The sequence below is a fragment of the Girardinichthys multiradiatus genome, chromosome X (assembly GCF_021462225.1).
Source record: "Girardinichthys multiradiatus isolate DD_20200921_A chromosome X, DD_fGirMul_XY1, whole genome shotgun sequence".
NCBI classification, from domain to species: Eukaryota; Metazoa; Chordata; class Actinopteri; order Cyprinodontiformes; family Goodeidae; genus Girardinichthys; species Girardinichthys multiradiatus.
In genome coordinates, this window is record NC_061817.1 from 33,270,535 (window position 1) to 33,290,015 (window position 19,481).

The 19,481-nt window shown below is 39.4% G+C and overlaps 1 protein-coding gene across 3 annotated transcripts in view; it reads right to left on the reverse strand.

Annotated features, from left to right (window-relative positions):
• LOC124863215 (acid-sensing ion channel 2-like) overlaps positions 1-19,481 on the reverse strand; it is a 599,660-nt gene that overhangs the window by 570,132 nt on the left and 10,047 nt on the right. Inside the window, exons 1-2 of one of the 3 annotated variants that reach the window (XM_047357512.1) lie at positions 16,782-16,997; positions 15,515-16,122 (exon numbers count right to left, since the gene is read on the reverse strand). In XM_047357512.1, the coding sequence (XP_047213468.1) occupies positions 15,515-16,087 (573 nt within the window). In that variant the 5' untranslated portion in view covers positions 16,088-16,122; positions 16,782-16,997. Of the gene's footprint in view, positions 1-15,514; positions 16,123-16,781; positions 16,998-19,481 lie in introns of those variants that run through there. The other 2 variants (XM_047357514.1, XM_047357513.1) reach the window with 2 other exon arrangements.

Here is a 19,481-nt window from a genome sequence, read left to right on the forward strand (position 1 = left end):
TAATACTCACTCAAAAAGATGCAATTATAGAGTATGCCACACATCGAGATACACTGAAGTGAATCATGAGGCCAGTCAGCATTATCTGCACTATGGTTCATTAAAGTCTTTCCTGTCTGCACACACAGGTAAACAACACATTAAATTTTTCTGAAGAAATCAATTAAACTATGCAAGACAGCATTTCATGGAGATTAACTAATGTCTCAGACAGAATCTAATTGTCTATGAGCAGTGACCAAACAAGCCAAAGAGATTTGAGTTAAGTAGCCACTTGACAATAAGTCAATATGTGCTAAAAGCAACTCATAGCAAATGCATCAACTAGCTTCCATCTCAGACATGCAAAACTATCCGATCCTGACTGTATGTGACAGCACATTACGGAGCAAACTCACACATAGACCAACAAATACAAACACACATACAGGCACGCTTCATCTCCTCCTCCTCCTCCTGGGGCCACGATGAAGTGGGTATCCAGACAGCCTGCTGAGGTAATGGGCTGTGCGTTCCTCTCCACTCATCCAGCTCCTTCTTTTCACTGTTCTGGATGTCAGCCAACATCCCCAACCTGGGGCTTCAGACAACGACCAATTAGTCACATTTTAAGACCACTTCAGAGGACAGGGAGAGAATGTTCGACAACAAATTTTACCAATAGGACTTGGAAATATGCCCCATTTTTGTTTATGATGGAAACTGTGCTAGTTTACATGAAAAATAATTTCAAACTTCAATTCTTTATGTTCAACAAATGCTCTCTTTTCTCCTCTGTGCAGAACAATCAGAACACACTTTGAACAGAAACAAAATGAAGCCTTTACAGTAAATATTAAACGCTAAATCAGCAAAAAGACTCAATATTAAATAAGCCAAACATCTACAGGTCCTTCTCAAAATATTAGCATATTGTGATAAAGTTAATTATTTTCCATAATGTAATGATGAAAATTTAACATTCATATATTTTAGATTCATTGCACATTAACTGAAATATTTCAGGTCTTTTATTGTCTTAATACGGATGATTTTGGCATACAGCTCATGAAAACCCAAAATTCCTATCTCACAAAATTAGCATATCATTAAAAGGGTCTCTAAACGAGCTATGAACCTAATCATCTGAATCAACGAGTTAACTCTAAACACCTGCAAAAGATTCCTGAGGCCTTTAAAACTCCCAGCCTGGTTCATCACTCAAAACCCCAATCATGGGTAAGACTGCCGACCTGACTGCTGTCCAGAAGGCCACTATTGACACCCTCAAGCAAGAGGGTAAGACACAGAAAGAAATTTCTGAACGAATAGGCTGTTCCCAGAGTGCTGTATCAAGGCACCTCAGTGGGAAGTCTGTGGGAAGGAAAAAGTGTGGCAGAAAACGCTGCACAACGAGAAGAGGTGACCGGACCCTGAGGAAGATTGTGGAGAAGGGCCAATTCCAGACCTTGGGGGACCTGCAGAAGCAGTGGACTGAGTCTGGAGTAGAAACATCCAGAGCCACCGTGCACAGGCGTGTGCAGGAAATGGGCTACAGGTGCCGCATTCCCCAGGTCAAGCCACTTTTGAACCAGAAACAGCGGCAGAAGCGCCTGACCTGGGCTACAGAGAAGCAGCACTGGACTGTTGCTCAGTGGTCCAAAGTACTTTTTTCGGATGAAAGCAAATTCTGCATGTCATTCGGAAATCAAGGTGCCAGAGTCTGGAGGAAGACTGGGGAGAAGGAAATGCCAAAATGCCAGAAGTCCAGTGTCAAGTACCCACAGTCAGTGATGGTCTGGGGTGCCGTGTCAGCTGCTGGTGTTGGTCCACTGTGTTTTATCAAGGGCAGGGTCAATGCAGCTAGCTATCAGGAGATTTTGGAGCACTTCATGCTTCCATCTGCTGAAAAGCTTTATGGAGATGAAGATTTCATTTTTCAGCACGACCTGGCACCTGCTCACAGTGCCAAAACCACTGGTAAATGGTTTACTGACCATGGTATCACTGTGCTCAATTGGCCTGCCAACTCTCCTGACCTGAACCCCATAGAGACTCTGTGGGATATTGTGAAGAGAACGTTGAGAGACTCAAGACCCAACACTCTGGATGAGCTAAAGGCCGCTATCGACGCATCCTGGGCCTCCATAAGACCTCAGCAGTGCCACAGGCTGATTGCCTCCATGCCACGCCGCATTGAAGCAGTCATTTCTGCAAAAGGATTCCCGATCAAGTATTGAGTGCATAACTGTACATGATTATTTGAAGGTTGACGTTTTTTGTATTAAAAACAGTCAGTCAGTCAGTCAGTCATTTTCTACCGCTTATTCCATAGTGGGTCGCGGGGGAGCTGGTGCCTATCTCCAGCAGTCTATGGGCGAAAGGCAGGGTACGCCCTGGACAAGTCGCCAGTCCATCGCAGGGCAACCAGTCCATCGCAGGGCAAGTATTAAAAACACTTTTCTTTTATTGGTCGGATGAAATATGCTAATTTTGTGAGATAGGAATTTTGGGTTTTCATGAGCTGTATGCCAAAATAATCCGTATTAAGACAATAAAAGACCTGAAATATTTCAGTTAGTGTGCAATGAATCTAAAATATATGAATGTTAAATTTTCATCATGACATTATGGAAAATAATGAACTTTATCACAATATGCTAATATTTTGAGAAGGACCTGTATTTCTTCTGACTGTATGGTAAACACATTGCAAGGAAAACCTAGGATGCGGATATCATATATGTGTAGGAAGAAAAAAGCAGATTCAACCACAATATCTAATCAACTGGTAACACTTACAAAAACACTTTAGAGATGTGGGTGGGTGGGTGGGTGGGTGGAGGGATGGATGGAGGGAGGGAGGGAGGGAGGGAGGGATGGGAGGGATGGGATGGGATGGGAGGGAGGGATGGGAGGGAGAGATGGATGATACAACAATAAGGCCAGTTAATAATGGTTAATTTCGTCGTTTAGGGTTTTTTTATAAGACTGTGCAGACATTTAAGGGAAAAGAAAGGTTTAAATCACTGTCTTGATATTTAGATCCAGTGCATGAGATGAACTTCATGCACCAAAAAAAGCGCAGCTGTTGGGAAATCCCCTCTGGTCAGAGGGATTCTACCGACAGTACCCATGTGTTGTAGCATCTCAAATGCTGTGCAGCATTCTGGACTGCTTGCTGCAGACTGCTTTATTTGGGCTTAGCTGATTTTTCTCCAGTACCAGTGATGTTTACATTCAGCTTGACATTTCTGTTGAGTAATTCAGTTAAGTGCAAAGCTAGCTATGTAGCTTATTGCTGTTGAAAAGTGTACATTGACAAAGTTTTGATTTGTCCCAACTTTTTTTATTTTCCCTTTTTTCATACATTGGTGAATTGTACGTATAAAAATGTAAAATTTTAAGTAATGTAAGTTCAAGATGAACTGAAAATAAAATACGCATGTAAATACATTCACATATAATGAAACCTAATAGGACTAATCTTACAAATGCAAAACCTTAAGTTGTGAATTACCCCTTTGCGTTTGCAGATTTACCTTTTTTAAGTTGTGAAGCGGGCCTTAAGCAATAACATTGTGTCTAATTTGATTTTCAATGAACAGCAAATGGTGTTTAGGGTAATACAACCAATTTAGATACAGTGAAATAACAGTTTAATTTCTTATGCAGTAATCTATGGCACAAACCATATTTAACAGAACTCAGGTAAACATCCTGCTCAATAAAGCCTCATCACACCCTACATTTATTATTAAACTACTATAAGCTGGCACGACAGACAGTTGTGATGTCTACCACAAAAAGCACCATCTACAGGTCCTTCTCAAAAAATTAGCATATTGTGATAAAGTTCATTATTTTCCATAATGTAATGATGAAAATTTAACATTCATATATTTTAGATTCATTGCACACTAACTGAAATATTTCAGGTCTTTTATTGTCTTAATACGGATGATTTTGGCATACAGCTCATGAAAACCCAAAATTCCTATCTCACAAAATTAGCATATCATTAAAAGGGTCTCTAAACGAGCTATGAACCTCATCATCTGAATCAACGAGTTAACTCTAAACACATGCAAAAGATTCCTGAGGCCTTTAAAACTCCCAGCCTGGTTCACCACTCAAAACCCCAATCATGGGTAAGACTGCCGACCTGACTGCTGTCCAGAAGGCCACTATTGACACCCTCAAGCAAGAGGGTAAGACACAGAAAGAAATTTCTGAACAAATAGGCTGTTCCCAGAGTGCTGTATCAAGGCACCTCAGTGGGAAGTCTGTGGGAAGGAAAAAGTGTGGCAGAAAACGCTGCACAACGAGAAGAGGTGACCGGACCCTGAGGAAGATTGTGGAGAAGGGCCGATTCCAGACCTTGGGGTACCTGCGGAAGCAGTGGACTGAGTCTGGAGTAGAAACATCCAGAGCCACCGTGCACAGGCGTGTGCAGGAAATGGGCTACAGGTGCCGCATTCCCCAGACCTGGGCTACAGAGAAGCAGCACTGGACTGTTGCTCAGTGGTCCAAAGTACTTTTTTCGGATGAAAGCAAATTCTGCATGTCATTCGGAAATCAAGGTGCCAGAGTCTGGAGGAAGACTGGGGAGAAGGAAATGCCAAAATGCCAGAAGTCCAGTGTCAAGTACCCACAGTCAGTGATGGTCTGGGGTGCCGTGTCAGCTGCTGGTGTTGGTCCACTGTGTTTTATCAAGGGCAGGGTCAATGCAGCTAGCTATCAGGAGATTTTGGAGCACTTCTTGCTTCCATCTGCTGAAAAGCTTTATGGAGATGAAGATTTCATTTTTCAGTATGACCTGGTACCTGCTCACAGTGCCAAAACCACTGGTAAATGGTTTACTGACCATGGTATCACTGTGCTCAATTGGCCTGCCAACTCTCCTGACCTGAACCCCATAGAGAATCTGTGGGATATTGTGAAGAGAACGTTGAGAGACTCAAGACCCAACACTCTGGATGAGCTAAAGGCCGCTATCGAAGCAACCTGGGCCTCCATAAGACCTCAGCAGTGCCACAGGCTGATTGCCTCCATGCCACGCCGCATTGAAGCAGTCATTTCTGCAAAAGGATTCCCGACCAAGTATTGAGTGCATAACTGTACATGATTATTTGAAGGTTGACGTTTTTTGTATTAAAAACACTTTTCTTTTATTGGTCGGATGAAATATGCTAATTTTGTGAGATAGGAATTTTGGGTTTTCATGAGCTGTATGCCAAAATCATCCGTATTAAGACAATAAAGGACCTGAAATATTTCAGTTAGTGTGCAATGAATCTAAAATATATGAATATTAAATTTTCATCATTACATTATAGAAAATAATGAACTTTATCCCAATATGCTAATTTTTTGAAAAGGACCTGTATGTTGAGCCATCTTTGGCTACACTCCAGTCCTTCTTATGAGCTGGCAAAAAGCAAAGGTTTTACTGCCAATCCAGGACATTTTAGGTGGGGAAAAACTTGTGGGTGGTGGTACTTTCCATGCCCTTTAAAACACTAAGCCGTTATGCCTGCTGGGAATATAAAATGCCACTGTAATGCCACATCGGCTTGATGATTAATACAGTACATCCACTAAAACCTAATGTGATGCAATGGGCTTTCAAATGTCGAGAAATATTTTTAAAAGTGCTAAAATGCAGTTAGTGAGATAGAGTCAGAAGGAAAAGGCCATGGATTGCTTACATAATAAGTTACTGGCATCCTGATGTTTGCCATTGGCTGAACTAGACCAAATCTGGCTAATAATCATCCACTAAAGTGCTAAGGCTACAGATTGCACATCCCAGCTAATTACCAACGCTGTAACCAGCCAAAACCATTATGCTGGTGGTGCTGCTCCAACAAGGCTTAGGTCAGAGCAAGGGATGAGTAGCTAATTAGCTTCTGTTTGATGCAAGATCTGGCTGCTATCAGGTTTCACATTAAGGCTGGGAGCGTGATAACATCCTCCCTGGCCCACTTATCTCAAGGGGTATTTTTATACATCACTAAAGCATGCAGGGAGTCCTAGAGAGGCAATCTGAGCAGATTCACTATGGCATATACACTGATTTGCCTTGTCGGTGTAATCAATCAGCATTTAATCAAGGTGGCCGGGAAAAACAAATTTGGGCCACAAGAAGTCTAATAAAGCAAACACACATGATCTTCTTGCACTGACAATCAAATTTTCAGGGTAGCTAATCAGTTTAGGTAGATTAGGTAATAGATTACCGTGATGCAACATTCAGTGTGAATAGTTATGGGTAGTTAGTTTGGGAAAAAAATATTTTGACAATGTAAGAAAATTGTCTTGTAGCCTGTTAAGCAACTGTTAAATTCACATTTTTTATGAATTGCTTGAATTGCTCTGAATCTTGCCTAATGCAGATACAGACTGCAAGGTGGTAAAAAATCCTTAAAAAAGGTGAACATGTAAATCTAAACATCTGATAGATCAAGACATGGAACACTGAAATGTTGCATGTTACAAATTTGATTTAGAAATGGCTTCTTTTAAAAGGGTTAGAAGGAGGTTATTTGAAGGAAAGCCAATTTAAGCTGGGAGGTACAGAGACCAAACGGTATTAATATTTAAATAGCCTAACCTTCCTAGTGCAATCATGCATGGAAACAAATGAGTACATGCTTCTGCTGCATATGCAATAAAAATGCAAAGAAAAATTACCAAAAATAAATTGATTCTGATTTTATTTCTTGTATTTACGTCACACTCACCAAACTAGACTGTGGGTGCCAAGGCACCTTTTTACTTTGAACAGTAATCTCTATTAAAATCCCCACATGACAGGACAATATACTCTGACCTTGTCATTTATTCCAGATATTTTTATATTAGGTTTTTAAATTAGGGTGAGCTACAGATTCTTTTAAAGATGAGGGTAAAATCTTAATTTCATGTCAAGTATTGCAGTCAAATTTAATGTAAGCAAAAACACCAAGAACTAGCATGACATTTTACAGGATACAGTGATTTATGTAAACCAAAATATAAAAAAACAGCTAAATCAATTGTTCTGAAGTTCTTTTTTGCACAGTATTATTTATTTTTTGCCACTTTGTTTTTTCTTTATATCTAAGCCTAACAAGCTGTTAGTGAGTTAATCAGATTCCTTTTCTCTAAAGTAAGCCTGTAGTAGAATTCTATTATTTTAACATTAATAATAATTCTCACAGCTTGTTGTAAACGTTAAAAAGTTTGCAATCCAAGCCATAACTTTTCCTTTTTTAAATATTGAAAAAATTAAAGAAAAAACAATCTATGCCAGAGAAAATTCCTTGCAATTTCTTAAATATGATAAACTGTAAATACTGTCAGCATTAACCAGTGAGTTGTGAGGCTGCATTTTATGCAGCAAATAAAAAAAAATATATTTCTTGCACATGACTTACTACGGAGCCCGCGAAGGGACATGGGGGAATTTTTCTCTTTCGCATTCCCACGCAATACTTTGTGTTCGCTCGCAAAAGTTGTTAATCACCTTGAGAAAGCTGTGCATTTTGGAACAGCAGCACAGATGGCAAACTGCTCACAAAACAGACAGCACTGATATGGCATTGGTATGGTTTATTTATCATATGCAGGTTAACATGCAGTCAACAATGCAATTAAATGCTCAAGATAAGAAGAACCGTTCAAATCACAATAAAAACAAAAGCACTAATGGTGTGCAAACAAAAGTACACATCATGCAGCAGCAATAAGCAAATAAAGTGTCACAGATGTGGTTTTGTGCAGTATTATTGTCCAGAGTTCAGTAGTTTGATAATAACTATCTTTAAGTCTGATTGAAGATCATTTTATTTAAGGCCGATATCAAATTAAAACTCAATAAATCTCAAAAACGGGTGTAGTGTTTGTTCCATTTTTGCAGTTATCTGGTTTGGAAACTATCCCACAAAGTATTGCGAGATAACGCAAAGACTATTGCATGAGAACGCAAAAAGTATTTCGAGCGAACGCAAAAGTATTGCATGGGGACGCAAAAAAAAAATTTCCCCATGTTCATCCCTGTAACTTACAACAATGTATTGTAAGCTTAGCCCGTTTTTTCTGCAAAAAAATAAAATATGAATAAAGTAACCGTCCGAAAATCACCTAAGGTACATAAAAGACATTAGCATACAGACATGTAAGAAAGGAAAACATCCCTGGACAATTCTAGCCTACCGTATGCATTAATCATTTCTATTAGTTCATTTAACTGGAAGTTTAAGGCATGCTTCATAAGCTTCAATCTGGGGAAATCCCATTAATAACTTTCCATGATGTAATGTGTGGCTTTATTTTACTAAATCGGTAAGACTGAGTGAATAGAATATTGTTGCTCATTATAAAACTTTACCAATTGCCCTAACATACTTGCTACATGCTTTAAAAACACATAAAATGAGGTTATTTATAAGAGGTAGTTACTGAAGAACCGGTCAGTGCAGTGTCCAAGGAGACCCAGATGTGATATTTTACCTATTTTTATCATTTTCAGGTCATACACAAAATCATTTTCAGTATTCCAGTCTGAGCCCAAATAATTCTTATCTTTACAAAGCATGAGTCTAAAATCGTTAGTTCAAGCCAAAGGTCAGAATGACCCAATTTTTCTAACTGAGCAATCAAGATGGTTTTTATTAATTTATGATAGTTTTTGCACAGCTTGCATTTAACTCCAAACCCTTTGGTTGGGACTTATAGCGCAGGTGTTGGAAAAATCCTTTATTTTATTTTTCTCAACATCACATGGCTGTCTGCTCCTGTGAATTCCTGACGTCATTTCATTCCTTTTAATATATACAACATCATTCAATAGGAAGATAAATGAAAAGAGTAGCTACAATTTCTGCCGACCCCACACATCCTGGAGACAAATTGTTTAGACTTTTCCCTTCAGGTTGGCGCTACAGAAGGCTATTTGCAAAAACTAGCCGCCACACAGAAAGTTTCTTACCCCAGTCTGTCTCTCTGATGAACACTTAACAGATCAATACCATGCATATTTGCACTAATTCAACCTTGTCTTCCCTTTTTTTTGTAAAAACAATGTATGTATACATATTTACAAGAAATATACTTTTTTTTTTTTCATTTACCTTTCTTTGTATATTTACATTTTAAATGTCTTCACTGAGCAGAAAGCAAAGCAGAACTAAAGTCAAATTTCTCATATGTTTTCACAAACCTGTTGAATAAAGCTGATTCTGATTCTAAATAACTCCCTCCAGAGTGATATACTCTAAACGGATTTATAAATATACATGAGAGCACAATCAAACTTGGTGCTAAAATCCATTACATTAGTACACCTAAAAACTCATTCCTGTGTCCATTGCCTCATGTCCTATTATAATATTGTAAAAGGCTTAAAATGATGTGTATAATTTGACGTATGGTAACTGCATAATTAAAAACATACAAGAATGTATTGTACAACAAACTAAAGTTCACAATGGGGTTGCACGATATCAAGAAAATAAATACCTAACTGGATAAAGATATGATCAATATGTAGTGTGTGGATGCCTGCCATTTGAAATATTATATTCAACTAAATATTGCATCCAAGCAGTCCAAGCAACTGTGATTTTGCCATGACTAATGCATTCTAAAATATTGTGGAGCTCTGGTTTGCAATCTAGTAGTAACAAGCCATTCTTAATTTAATTTTTATCCGAACAAGTGCTGAATCAAATATTCTCCATTTTTAAATGATAGACCTAGATAAAGAAGTGCAGAGACAAGCAAAGCAAAAATGGAAGTTGGATTATTTGCATTAGAACCAAGTTTGTGCCAACTGTGTTTATGTAAATAATGTACATTGCATGCATGTTTACACTAGATCTTTTAGAAGACTTACTTATAGTATTAGTTGATAAAATACTAGCAGGACAGTAATTGCAACAATTTCTGGAGAAATAAAACTGATATTATGAAGTAAATGCTGCCATGAGTTCAGTTATATTTAATGAAAGGGTGTTTTATGAAAATTTATCCAAGCTGCTTGCTTTGTTGTGATGCACCTATTAGCATTGACTGCAAATATTAATAGCTTCTAATATGGTATGAACTCAGCAAGCTGCTTAAAGGATCATTGCAATATAGTTTAACGTCAAAACCTTATCAGAAATCTTTTCTTTTAACAATGGGACAAAATCATTTATGCCCTGTGCACAAAACAACGATCTATTGAAAGCAGGATTGTTTTTACGTTTCAGTTAACACAACTACATGACAATGTTTTAAATACCATCTCTGTGCACACTAGTAGAAACGTGACAACAATGCAACTCACCAACCACACCACTAGTAGGGGGTATGTTATTTGAAGCTCAACATGTGCATGCGTACTAACACTCCCTGCTTAAAAAATGGGGAAGAAAATGAGCACCTTGTTGGAGAACCATCATAGCATAGCGTACCAGCATAGCGTACCAGCATAGTACAAGTTCAAACTTCATAACACAAAATAAAAAATTTATGGAGAGGGTTTTCTTTGAGTATGTCCAGGCGCTTTCTCAATCCATATCTGAAGTATTATTTACAATTACCACTGGTGCGATTGGGTCTGGAGAGAATCTGTTAAAAGAGGTGTCAATTGAAAGAAGATGGAAGCCATTTTGGATCAGAAGTGTAGGGAAATAATATTTAAAAAATAAATTGTGGCATTCTATTGTCAAGATAATGCACTTCATCATTTTGCAACTTAACCTACCAGTGGGTGGTGGCCTGTTAACAGCTTAAAAGATTATTTACCTTTGTGGGATAGGGCCATTTTTAACATTTTTGCACCTACCTCCATAAAAACAAAGCACAAAGGCTTGACAAAAATTAAGGTAAAACATAATCACATGTTCTATTGTGTGTCAATGTTTCTTGATGATCACAGCAGAATTTCAGATCTGGTGATCAAGACTGTGGAAAAATATAGGGCCAATAGAAAATGTGTTAGGGTAAGGTAACAAACAAAGCTGTACAACTAACACTTAAATTGTAGCTGCCGTAACTGCTTCGGAAAGGTGCTAACAGAGTTGTAACATTGAACTAATAGGGCTGGCGGTATGTTCTCGTGGTCAAAGAAATCAAATCAAAAAAAAAGTTGCAGAGAAGTTGAACTGAAAGGTGAGAAAAAGCTTTTGAGAAAGACTTTCTTTGAGATGTGGCCTCATTTAAGCCACTTTCAAAAAGACGTTTACCAAAGTGCTCATTTAGAAAGAATCATGTCAAGTAGGTTGCCGAGGCGCTCACGCATGAACATACATTAAAAGGGAGCAGTCTGCAAATTTGAAAATGCTTAAAACTATCCAAGGTGATGCATTGCACATATGAGTGGGAATGTGCAGAGTGTTTCCATTTCCCTTCTTGTGCGGTGCAATGCTCCAGTTCCATCAGTCATATCACACAGACTCTCGCGTCCCCATAATCCTCCCCACGGTCATTCATCACAGTGCCACTCAAACGCTGACTCGGGTCCCTGGAGTGTCATGCTAATATGCTCTCTCTGTGTGTGTGCTTATTCATGTATGCATGTACTTTAGTGAGAACAGTGTTTCTGAATTGGTGTTTCTGAGTCGGTGTGGCCACACATGCATTTTGTTGTTTTTGTTATTTTACTTTCATCTGAAACAAATATGGAGATATGAAAGAGCGTTGCAGACTTTAAACAGAGAAAGATGGGCCAAGTTAATAGACAGAAGAGAAGACATGAGGAGCTCAGCAGCAGCAACAGGCAGAGGGCAAAGAGGATGACAGTGCCTTCTAGTAGCGTCTCTGTCAACATGATTATCTTTGAACATGGTTTGGGGTGAAATATGTGTCACACAACATGTAAGATTGTTGCTAAGGGGTGGTTAAATGGAGCCTTAATGGGCTACATGAGAAGGCAAATACAGAGCAAAGAGAATTAACACTGAAAATGTCATCATGAAAATCAGATGTTCTCCTGACAGACTACTCCTCACTTGTGGAGTAGCTACAGCTCACTGCAGTATGGATCAGCTGCAGGGCAAACATCCATCTGAAAGCGTGAATTAAAAATCATTACAGCCAACACATGATTCACTATTGTTATTTTTTCCAATTAACTTCTCTGAATTGAGCATGTCTCAAGATAAAACACGATGAAATCAATCCAATAGTTACCGACACAGACCTAAAGGCTTTCATGACTTAAATTACACACAGCTGAGGCAGAAAAATGCCACTGATCCACTTCATCAATGGCAACAAGAGTCCACTTCACAAAACAAGGAGCTAATGAAAACGGATCAAATCTGAGGACAACCTCATTAGGCTGCTTACATTGCATGGGCATCAACAGCTACATCTGTATCAGCAGCAACATCATTAGATAGAAAGATAAATAATCAACAGTTCAATGAAGTTTAGTCAACTGTTAGTCAACATTAATTATGTGTGAGTCTATGGCCTCCAGTTTAAAAGGGTTAATAAATGTGAGCATAGAAACAGAAAAACATGGCCGTATGACTATCACTTACGCCCCCGCTGACTTTAAATCATTGTGTGAATGGATGCATGCAGCTTGGAAGCTGCAACTTACTGTATGAAGTACAGAGAGTCCCCACTGCTTCAGTCATTGACGTCTGCTGGGGTAGCAGTACCGAGTCATTTACTCATGTCATGTTGTGCAGGTGCTAACAGAATAATGTCTGCTCATCTAAAAACAAATCCTTTCTGCAGAAAAGAAAATGTTGAAAGTTGTATCATATGGTTGCTTTACTTATGGATCAGATTTCATGACTAAAGCTATCTAGCTCTTGTGAAAAAGTCAAATTCATATTCATTGTTTTTAATTATTTTAAATATATGTCTTCAATCTACAGCTTGTTAGTAGATGTAAGCATATTGTAGAGGTCAGTGGTCCTACTTGCAAGGTTCATTTTATGTTTTTCACCTGCATTCTAGGCATTAAGAAAACATTTACTTTGAACCTGCTTAAATAGTAGAAATGTCCTTTCTAGAGGTTTTACAAGATTTTACTGGACTAACTTACATCATCACAGTTCAAACTATAGCTTCATTCCCCTTAATTATTCAAATAATGAATAGAGTATTCTATTACAGCTTCTTCAACCATAGTTTGAGAACTTTATTAACTGCTATTTTTTTGGTAAAATTAACGCTTTGCTAGGCATTTTAGATTCAGTTAAAAAAGCACAGCTCCAGTTAAGTTTGAATTTAAAACAGGTAGTTAAATCACCTTTTTTAAATCTCCAAATGTCCATTCAGTATGTAAGACAAAAACCAAAATACTGATGGGTAAAATGTTAAAATTAAGGTATGATTCGGCAATATAAAGCCAAATGATGCCAACTTATTACAAATTAAAGTAAACATAACTGCATTTATCAAACATTAGACTTTCACTATTTGGAAAACGAAAGAAAGAAAGTCTGGAAAATGAAACATTTTTCCATACTTATTTTTCTATATTTACCCAGAGCTGGAAAAGTATAAAAGCAAATTCCAGACTTTTCAAGACTACATAGTAACCACAGATGGTTTTTCAAGTAACTGTATTTTAAAAATAAATTTATTTTTCACATCAAACCATTACCTCTTAACTAGACATTTGTTTTCCCATGTCTAACCTCATTTAACTGTTTGTCTTATTTTTGTGACAAAGAACTTTGTGTTGCCTTAATTTTGAATGAAAAGTGCTCTATAAATAAAGAAACTAATGCATCTAAATCCAATTTCCTGTCAGTACTGCTGCCCCTTGATTCTGTGTGTCTACTTGGTTGTTAACCTGAAATAAAAAATTATAGCAGTCAAGAGCTTCCCCTAAGAACAGGGAGTTTCATTTAAGAGGTAGATACATTATCCGAAGTCAGATTTAAAATTATTAACATTATTCAGGCTTGCTACAAATATTGCCATTTAAATCTACATTTTAATGCTTTGTAAGGAAGGTCAGCAACCAAACCAATAATATATTAGAATACTATGAATTATCCCATAACACTCATACTACACAATTTGAAGCAGACCTCTAAAAATGGCCCACTTTGGCCCACTTTGCCCTGACCCTACATCAACCAGAATTGATAGCCTTTGGTGCGATAACATGGGAGTACCCTAATAAAGAAAATGCCACATTTCAAATGCGTTTTTTATGCTTAACCATATACAATATTGCAAACCAAAACGAAATCTGACAACATTTTAAAGACAAACAAGTTTGTGTTTTGTATTATTTTCATTGTCAGGGCTTATAAATTAAAATCGCAAAGTTAAGACATTTTTGTACCCTGGATTTTTGTATTTTAAAATTTGTTAAAGAAGCAGTGACTTTGATACGCGCAAGAAGAGAAATTGCCCCATATCTCATAACAAAGTAGGCATAGATTTCCCAAGTATTCAGGTCGTCAACATATTACAGCGGATTAAAAAACATGCACATTTGCCAACAGCAGAATAAATGCATTGCAGAAGTATAAAAATGTGCGGCCTTTTTTTAAAATGAAGAGCATAAATGTCTGTTGTACCAAACTAGAGGTAATTACTTAAGTATTTTTTTTTTTGTTTCACACGGATGTCTTCGTACCTGCAAAAATTCCAGGATTTGTTTTGTACCAATGAAAGCTTCAATATTCTCCTCTCCAACATGTTAAGCTTTTATGCTGTGAGCAACTGAACTAATCCCTGCAGGACTCCATAAACACTCAGCCTGAGCGAGTTTAAGTGTGCAACAAGTGGATGTTAAGAGCCAAACCAAGCTTGTGCCAAAACCTGCTCACGTTGCTCTGGCATAAAGCTGAATAATGAAAGCTTAAAGGCCATAAATGATCATACCTCCCTTGCATCAGCACAGCCAAATGCACGTTTTACTCAAAATTAATCTACATACCACCTGGCAGTGGGCTTTAATTTTACACCCACAAAAACAGCAGGGTGCTACTCCCGACAGCAAAAACAACCAGAGATAGCAGAAATTACATTCTGTCCAGCAAATAGTCTATTTTTGCTTACAAACAATCAAGCATTGAGAAAAACACTTTTGAATGCTTATAGATAAAAATAAAATCCTTGCATGCAGAAAAAAGTAAGCACCTTGATGATTTGAGGGAATTCACAATAGAAATGGTCCAGGATTTGCTCCAGTAAGTAAAATACTTCAGACTTGTCACAATGCTGCATTTGGAAGAGATCACAAAGCTATTATCTGAAGGCTGCGAACAACAACAAGACAGCAGCACAGAATGTATTAGAAGACCAGAGAGGCAGCCTTGTGAAGCAAAACTTGAGAGTAGCACAGAGAAAACCAGTTAGGAGACTCCCAACTGTGCACAGTGGGAAGGAAAGTACAGCCATCAGCATACATCAAGACATTTATTTGCAGAAAAAATACTGAACTCTAAAAACTGGAAAGACTCAGATCATGTACCTTCCACATCTCACAAGGCGAGAGAAAACTTTGGAAAAAGTCTAACTCCAACAGAGCACACACGCTAAAGATAATATTTAAAGAGGAAAATTACATTTGTTGACTTACAGTTTTGAAGTCGCTGTGGCTGCAGTCCTGGCCTTGGTATCTGCAATAGAGCATCATCTCCTTGAGGTCATGGCCGACCCGATCTAAGAACTCCTTCATGTTGAACGCTTTGGCCTTGTAGGCTGTGAAGTTAGTCCTTTCCTGCAGGGAAGCGAGCACATCCGGCTCAGCCAGGTGTGGCTGCGGGATTGTAAGGTCCACGTCCAGTAGAGCCAGCAACTCTCCAGCGTGATACAGGTCGTTACTGGTGAGGCGGCTGAAGCGGTAAGTGTTGAGGTTACAAATGGTCACAGCAGGAAAAACCAGACTGCTTGACACCACAGCGTCCACACTGGTCAGGTGAGGGTAGGAGAGGAAATATGCAAGCCTCTCTGCGCTCTCCATAGCTAACAGTCCCAGGCAGGCCAACAGAGCTGCAGCCCAGAGCAAGCGGCGTGCACCGCCTTGACCATATGGGAAGATGAAGCGTAGGCCGTGTAACGTGCTGGTACTTGCGAAGGCCTGCCAGGAGGTGGGGCGCAAACTGAAGCTCTCATGGCTCCCCTGACTGCCACAACTCTCCTTTAGATCCATGGTTAGCCCTCCACCTCCTCAGCCAGGGACCTCACCTGGACAGAGAGATGAACTGTCAATAAGAGACAAGGAATCAATTATTTTAAATTGACAGAAGCAGGGAAAAAGTGGAAGATCAAAAGAGAAATGGAACAGTCTAAAAGATGAAGGAATCCAAAACACACTGAGATAACATGAAAAAAATGACAAGACAGCAAATTTAAACTTAAGAAATAACTGAAAAACGAGGGACTAAAAATAAGGAAGGCTGAGACATCTAAAATCTGAGGAACTACATCAGAGAATCGGCGAATGAGAAGAAAGATGCTCCCTCAGGTCATCCCTCTACTCTCCACTTCCACTCTTATTTACTCCCCAGAACTGAGAGTTACTGTGGCTGCCAGCCTGCCTGTGGCTCCCTCTACACCCCGAAACATCCACTCAACCCACACACCAAAATCCCAACATGCCTCTCCTCCTATTTCATCTTCCATTGCCCCCCATTGCTGCTCGTTTTCATTGACTAAAATAACAGAGTTAAGTCCCGTGTGACACTCTGAGCAGGAGGTGATAGTCACTTCAGCCGAGAGCAAATAAAAGCAGCCCGTGTATTTAAAGTACCGGCTCATCTCCATTCAGAAACACTGCACAAGCAAACACGCGTCAGGGCTTCTCATGTTCTCCCGTGCCCTCAACTAATGACAAGCCAAAGCACCTCTCTCGTTCAGCCTAGCGAGGAGACATCCAGCTGGCGTGAGTGTGTATGAGAGAGTGTGACACCGCACGTGTGCATGTGTGTATAGGAAAGACAGAATGAGAGTCGTTGATGATCAGAGCCGCTGGTTAGTCTCGCTTGTCGATCCAAACTCCTCCTCGATCCGCTTTACCTCGTCTTCCCCGCTCATCTGTGGCGGCAGCGAACAACAGCCGAGCCGGGAGAGACGCACACACCAACACACATGCTTTGCACTGAGCCAGAGCAGCGAGAGAGGAGAGAGGGGAGAGACAGGAGGGAAGCCAACACTCTCCTCGCCTGATCTCCCCAAAGCAAAGTCTCTTATTGAATATGTTTTCTCCTCCCCCGCTCTCATTCGTCTTTTTTTTATTATATTTTTTCGCATCTAGTCACCACAAAAAAAGTGACAGGCAGATGGAAACCGGTTGACCATCAGCTGGAGAGACAGATACTGGAGAGGAGAACAGTGATGGTTGCATAGTTGAGGAGGGGAGTGGGGTAGGTTGGGAGGGTTGCATGTCATGGGTGGTGAAGCAGAAGTGGAGATGGAGGAGTAAAGGCAGGAAGATCTAGGTTGAGGACGACAACAAGACAGAAAACTAAAAAAAAAGGGCAAGCAGGAAAATGTGGTTTCAAAGGGTGAACAAGGTTGTCAGCCACAGGAATTCTGACCCAAAAGTAGAGGTGAAGGACACTGATGTAAAGGGAGTAATAGGTACACACAATGTACTTGTCCTGAGCCCAGACATGTACTTGAGTAGTTTGATATTTCGTAGAACCAGACTATTAAAAGAAAAAGAAAAACAGCCCAACTGTAAGGTAATACAAGAAGACAGGGGGAGGAAAGTGCTAGGACAGAAGAAGAGTGTTAGAATGTTAAATGGTGTTAAACAAAAAACAAAGACACAACAATCTAGTTAAAATGGAAACAAATTATTTGGTAATACAATGTAACTACAAAAAAATTATTTGAACTGGAATAATAATAATAATTATGTAGGTAACATAAACAAAAAATATTGCATTAACTATGAGTTTTTCAATTTGATAAACTCAATAGTAATTAGAAAAAGTACCATAATTAGGAATGTGTGTGCAAAGCCTATTGATAACGAGTTTCCTTCGCTGCTGCTTGCCTTACTGTGTTTACCATCACAGACATGCACAACTTTTTATTGATACTTTTCTTTTTAATTTGATGAAGTACCAAGAAACTTTTAAAATGGGAAAAACAAGAAAACCTGCCATTCAAGTAAGGCAGATGGGGTCATAATTTTCATGAGTTAAGAAATAGCCATGAGAATACTCTACTGTCTACAGTCGAAGTAATTTGTAAAATGTTAAAACAACTAGACAGGTCAAAAACAAGGCTTGATCCAACCTTATCCTGCAAAATGGTGCAAAAAACAAAAAACTCAGGGAACGTCAACAAAAATGGCACCTGGGGGTCCCAAATTATTTATAACAAGCATTTTTAACATGTAAACATGGCAACCAGTTGTTTGGGAAGAATGCCACGGAATAGCCCTTCAGGTGATACTATGACAAATACAGCTAAACTCTACTGGGACTGGAACCAGGTGCTTTGGTCAGATGAGACTAACATTGAGCGTTTTGGGAACAAACCCTCCAGGTTGGTAAAACTAAAACAAAAAAAATTAATACCTTTCAATCTGGTATGCTGAGGGATCTGTGATGCTGTGGGCCATTTTTTCTTCCAAAGGCCCTGAGAATCTTGTTTAATCAGAATCAGAATCAGCTTTATTGCTAAGTTCGTGCATACAAACAAGGAATTTGACTCCGGTACACTTTGCTCTTTTGTTTTGTTTTTGCATTACAGAATATACATATTTACAATGTACAATATACACATATATAAATAAAAAGGTGCATTTGTAACATCTGTATGCTGTTGTTCTGTACTCTATTGAATGTTCATTAGAGAAACAGCCTGGGGGAAGAAACTGTCTCTGTGGCAGCTGGTTTTAGTAAACAGTGCTCTGTAGCGATGGCCTGAGGGTCAAACTCTGAACAGTTTGTGTGCAGGGTGTGTGGGGTCTGCAGAGATTTTAGCAGCTCTTTTCCTGACCCTAGACCTGTATAAGTCCTGGACGGAGGGAAGGTCAGCCCTGATTATTCTCTCTGCATTCCTGATTATTCGTTGCAGTCTGGACCTGTCCTGTTTTGTGGATGAGCCAAACCACACTGAGATGGATGAAGACAGGACAGATTGAATGATGGCAGTGTAGAAGATGACCAGCAGCTCCTGTAGAAGGTTGAACGTCTTGAGTTGCCTCAGGAAGTAGTCTCTGCTGGGCCTTCTTTCGAACAGTGTCTATGTGTGAAGACCATCTCAGGTCCTCAGAGATGGTGGTTCCTAAGAACCTGAAGTGGTCCACAGCCGATACAGTGTTGTTGAGGATGGTGAGGGGGGTGTATGGGGGTGGTGTTCTCCGAAAGTCCACCACCATTTCCACAGTCTTGAGTGAGTTCAGTTCAAGGTAGTTCTGACTGCACCAGTGTACCAGCCGATCCACCTGCTGTCTGTATGCAGACTCATCACCGTCCTGGATCAGTCCAATGACAGTGGTGTCATCTGCAAACTTCAGGAGTTTCACGGACGAGTCCGGTGAGGTGCAGTCATTTGTGTACAGAGAGAAGAGGAGTGGGGATAGAACA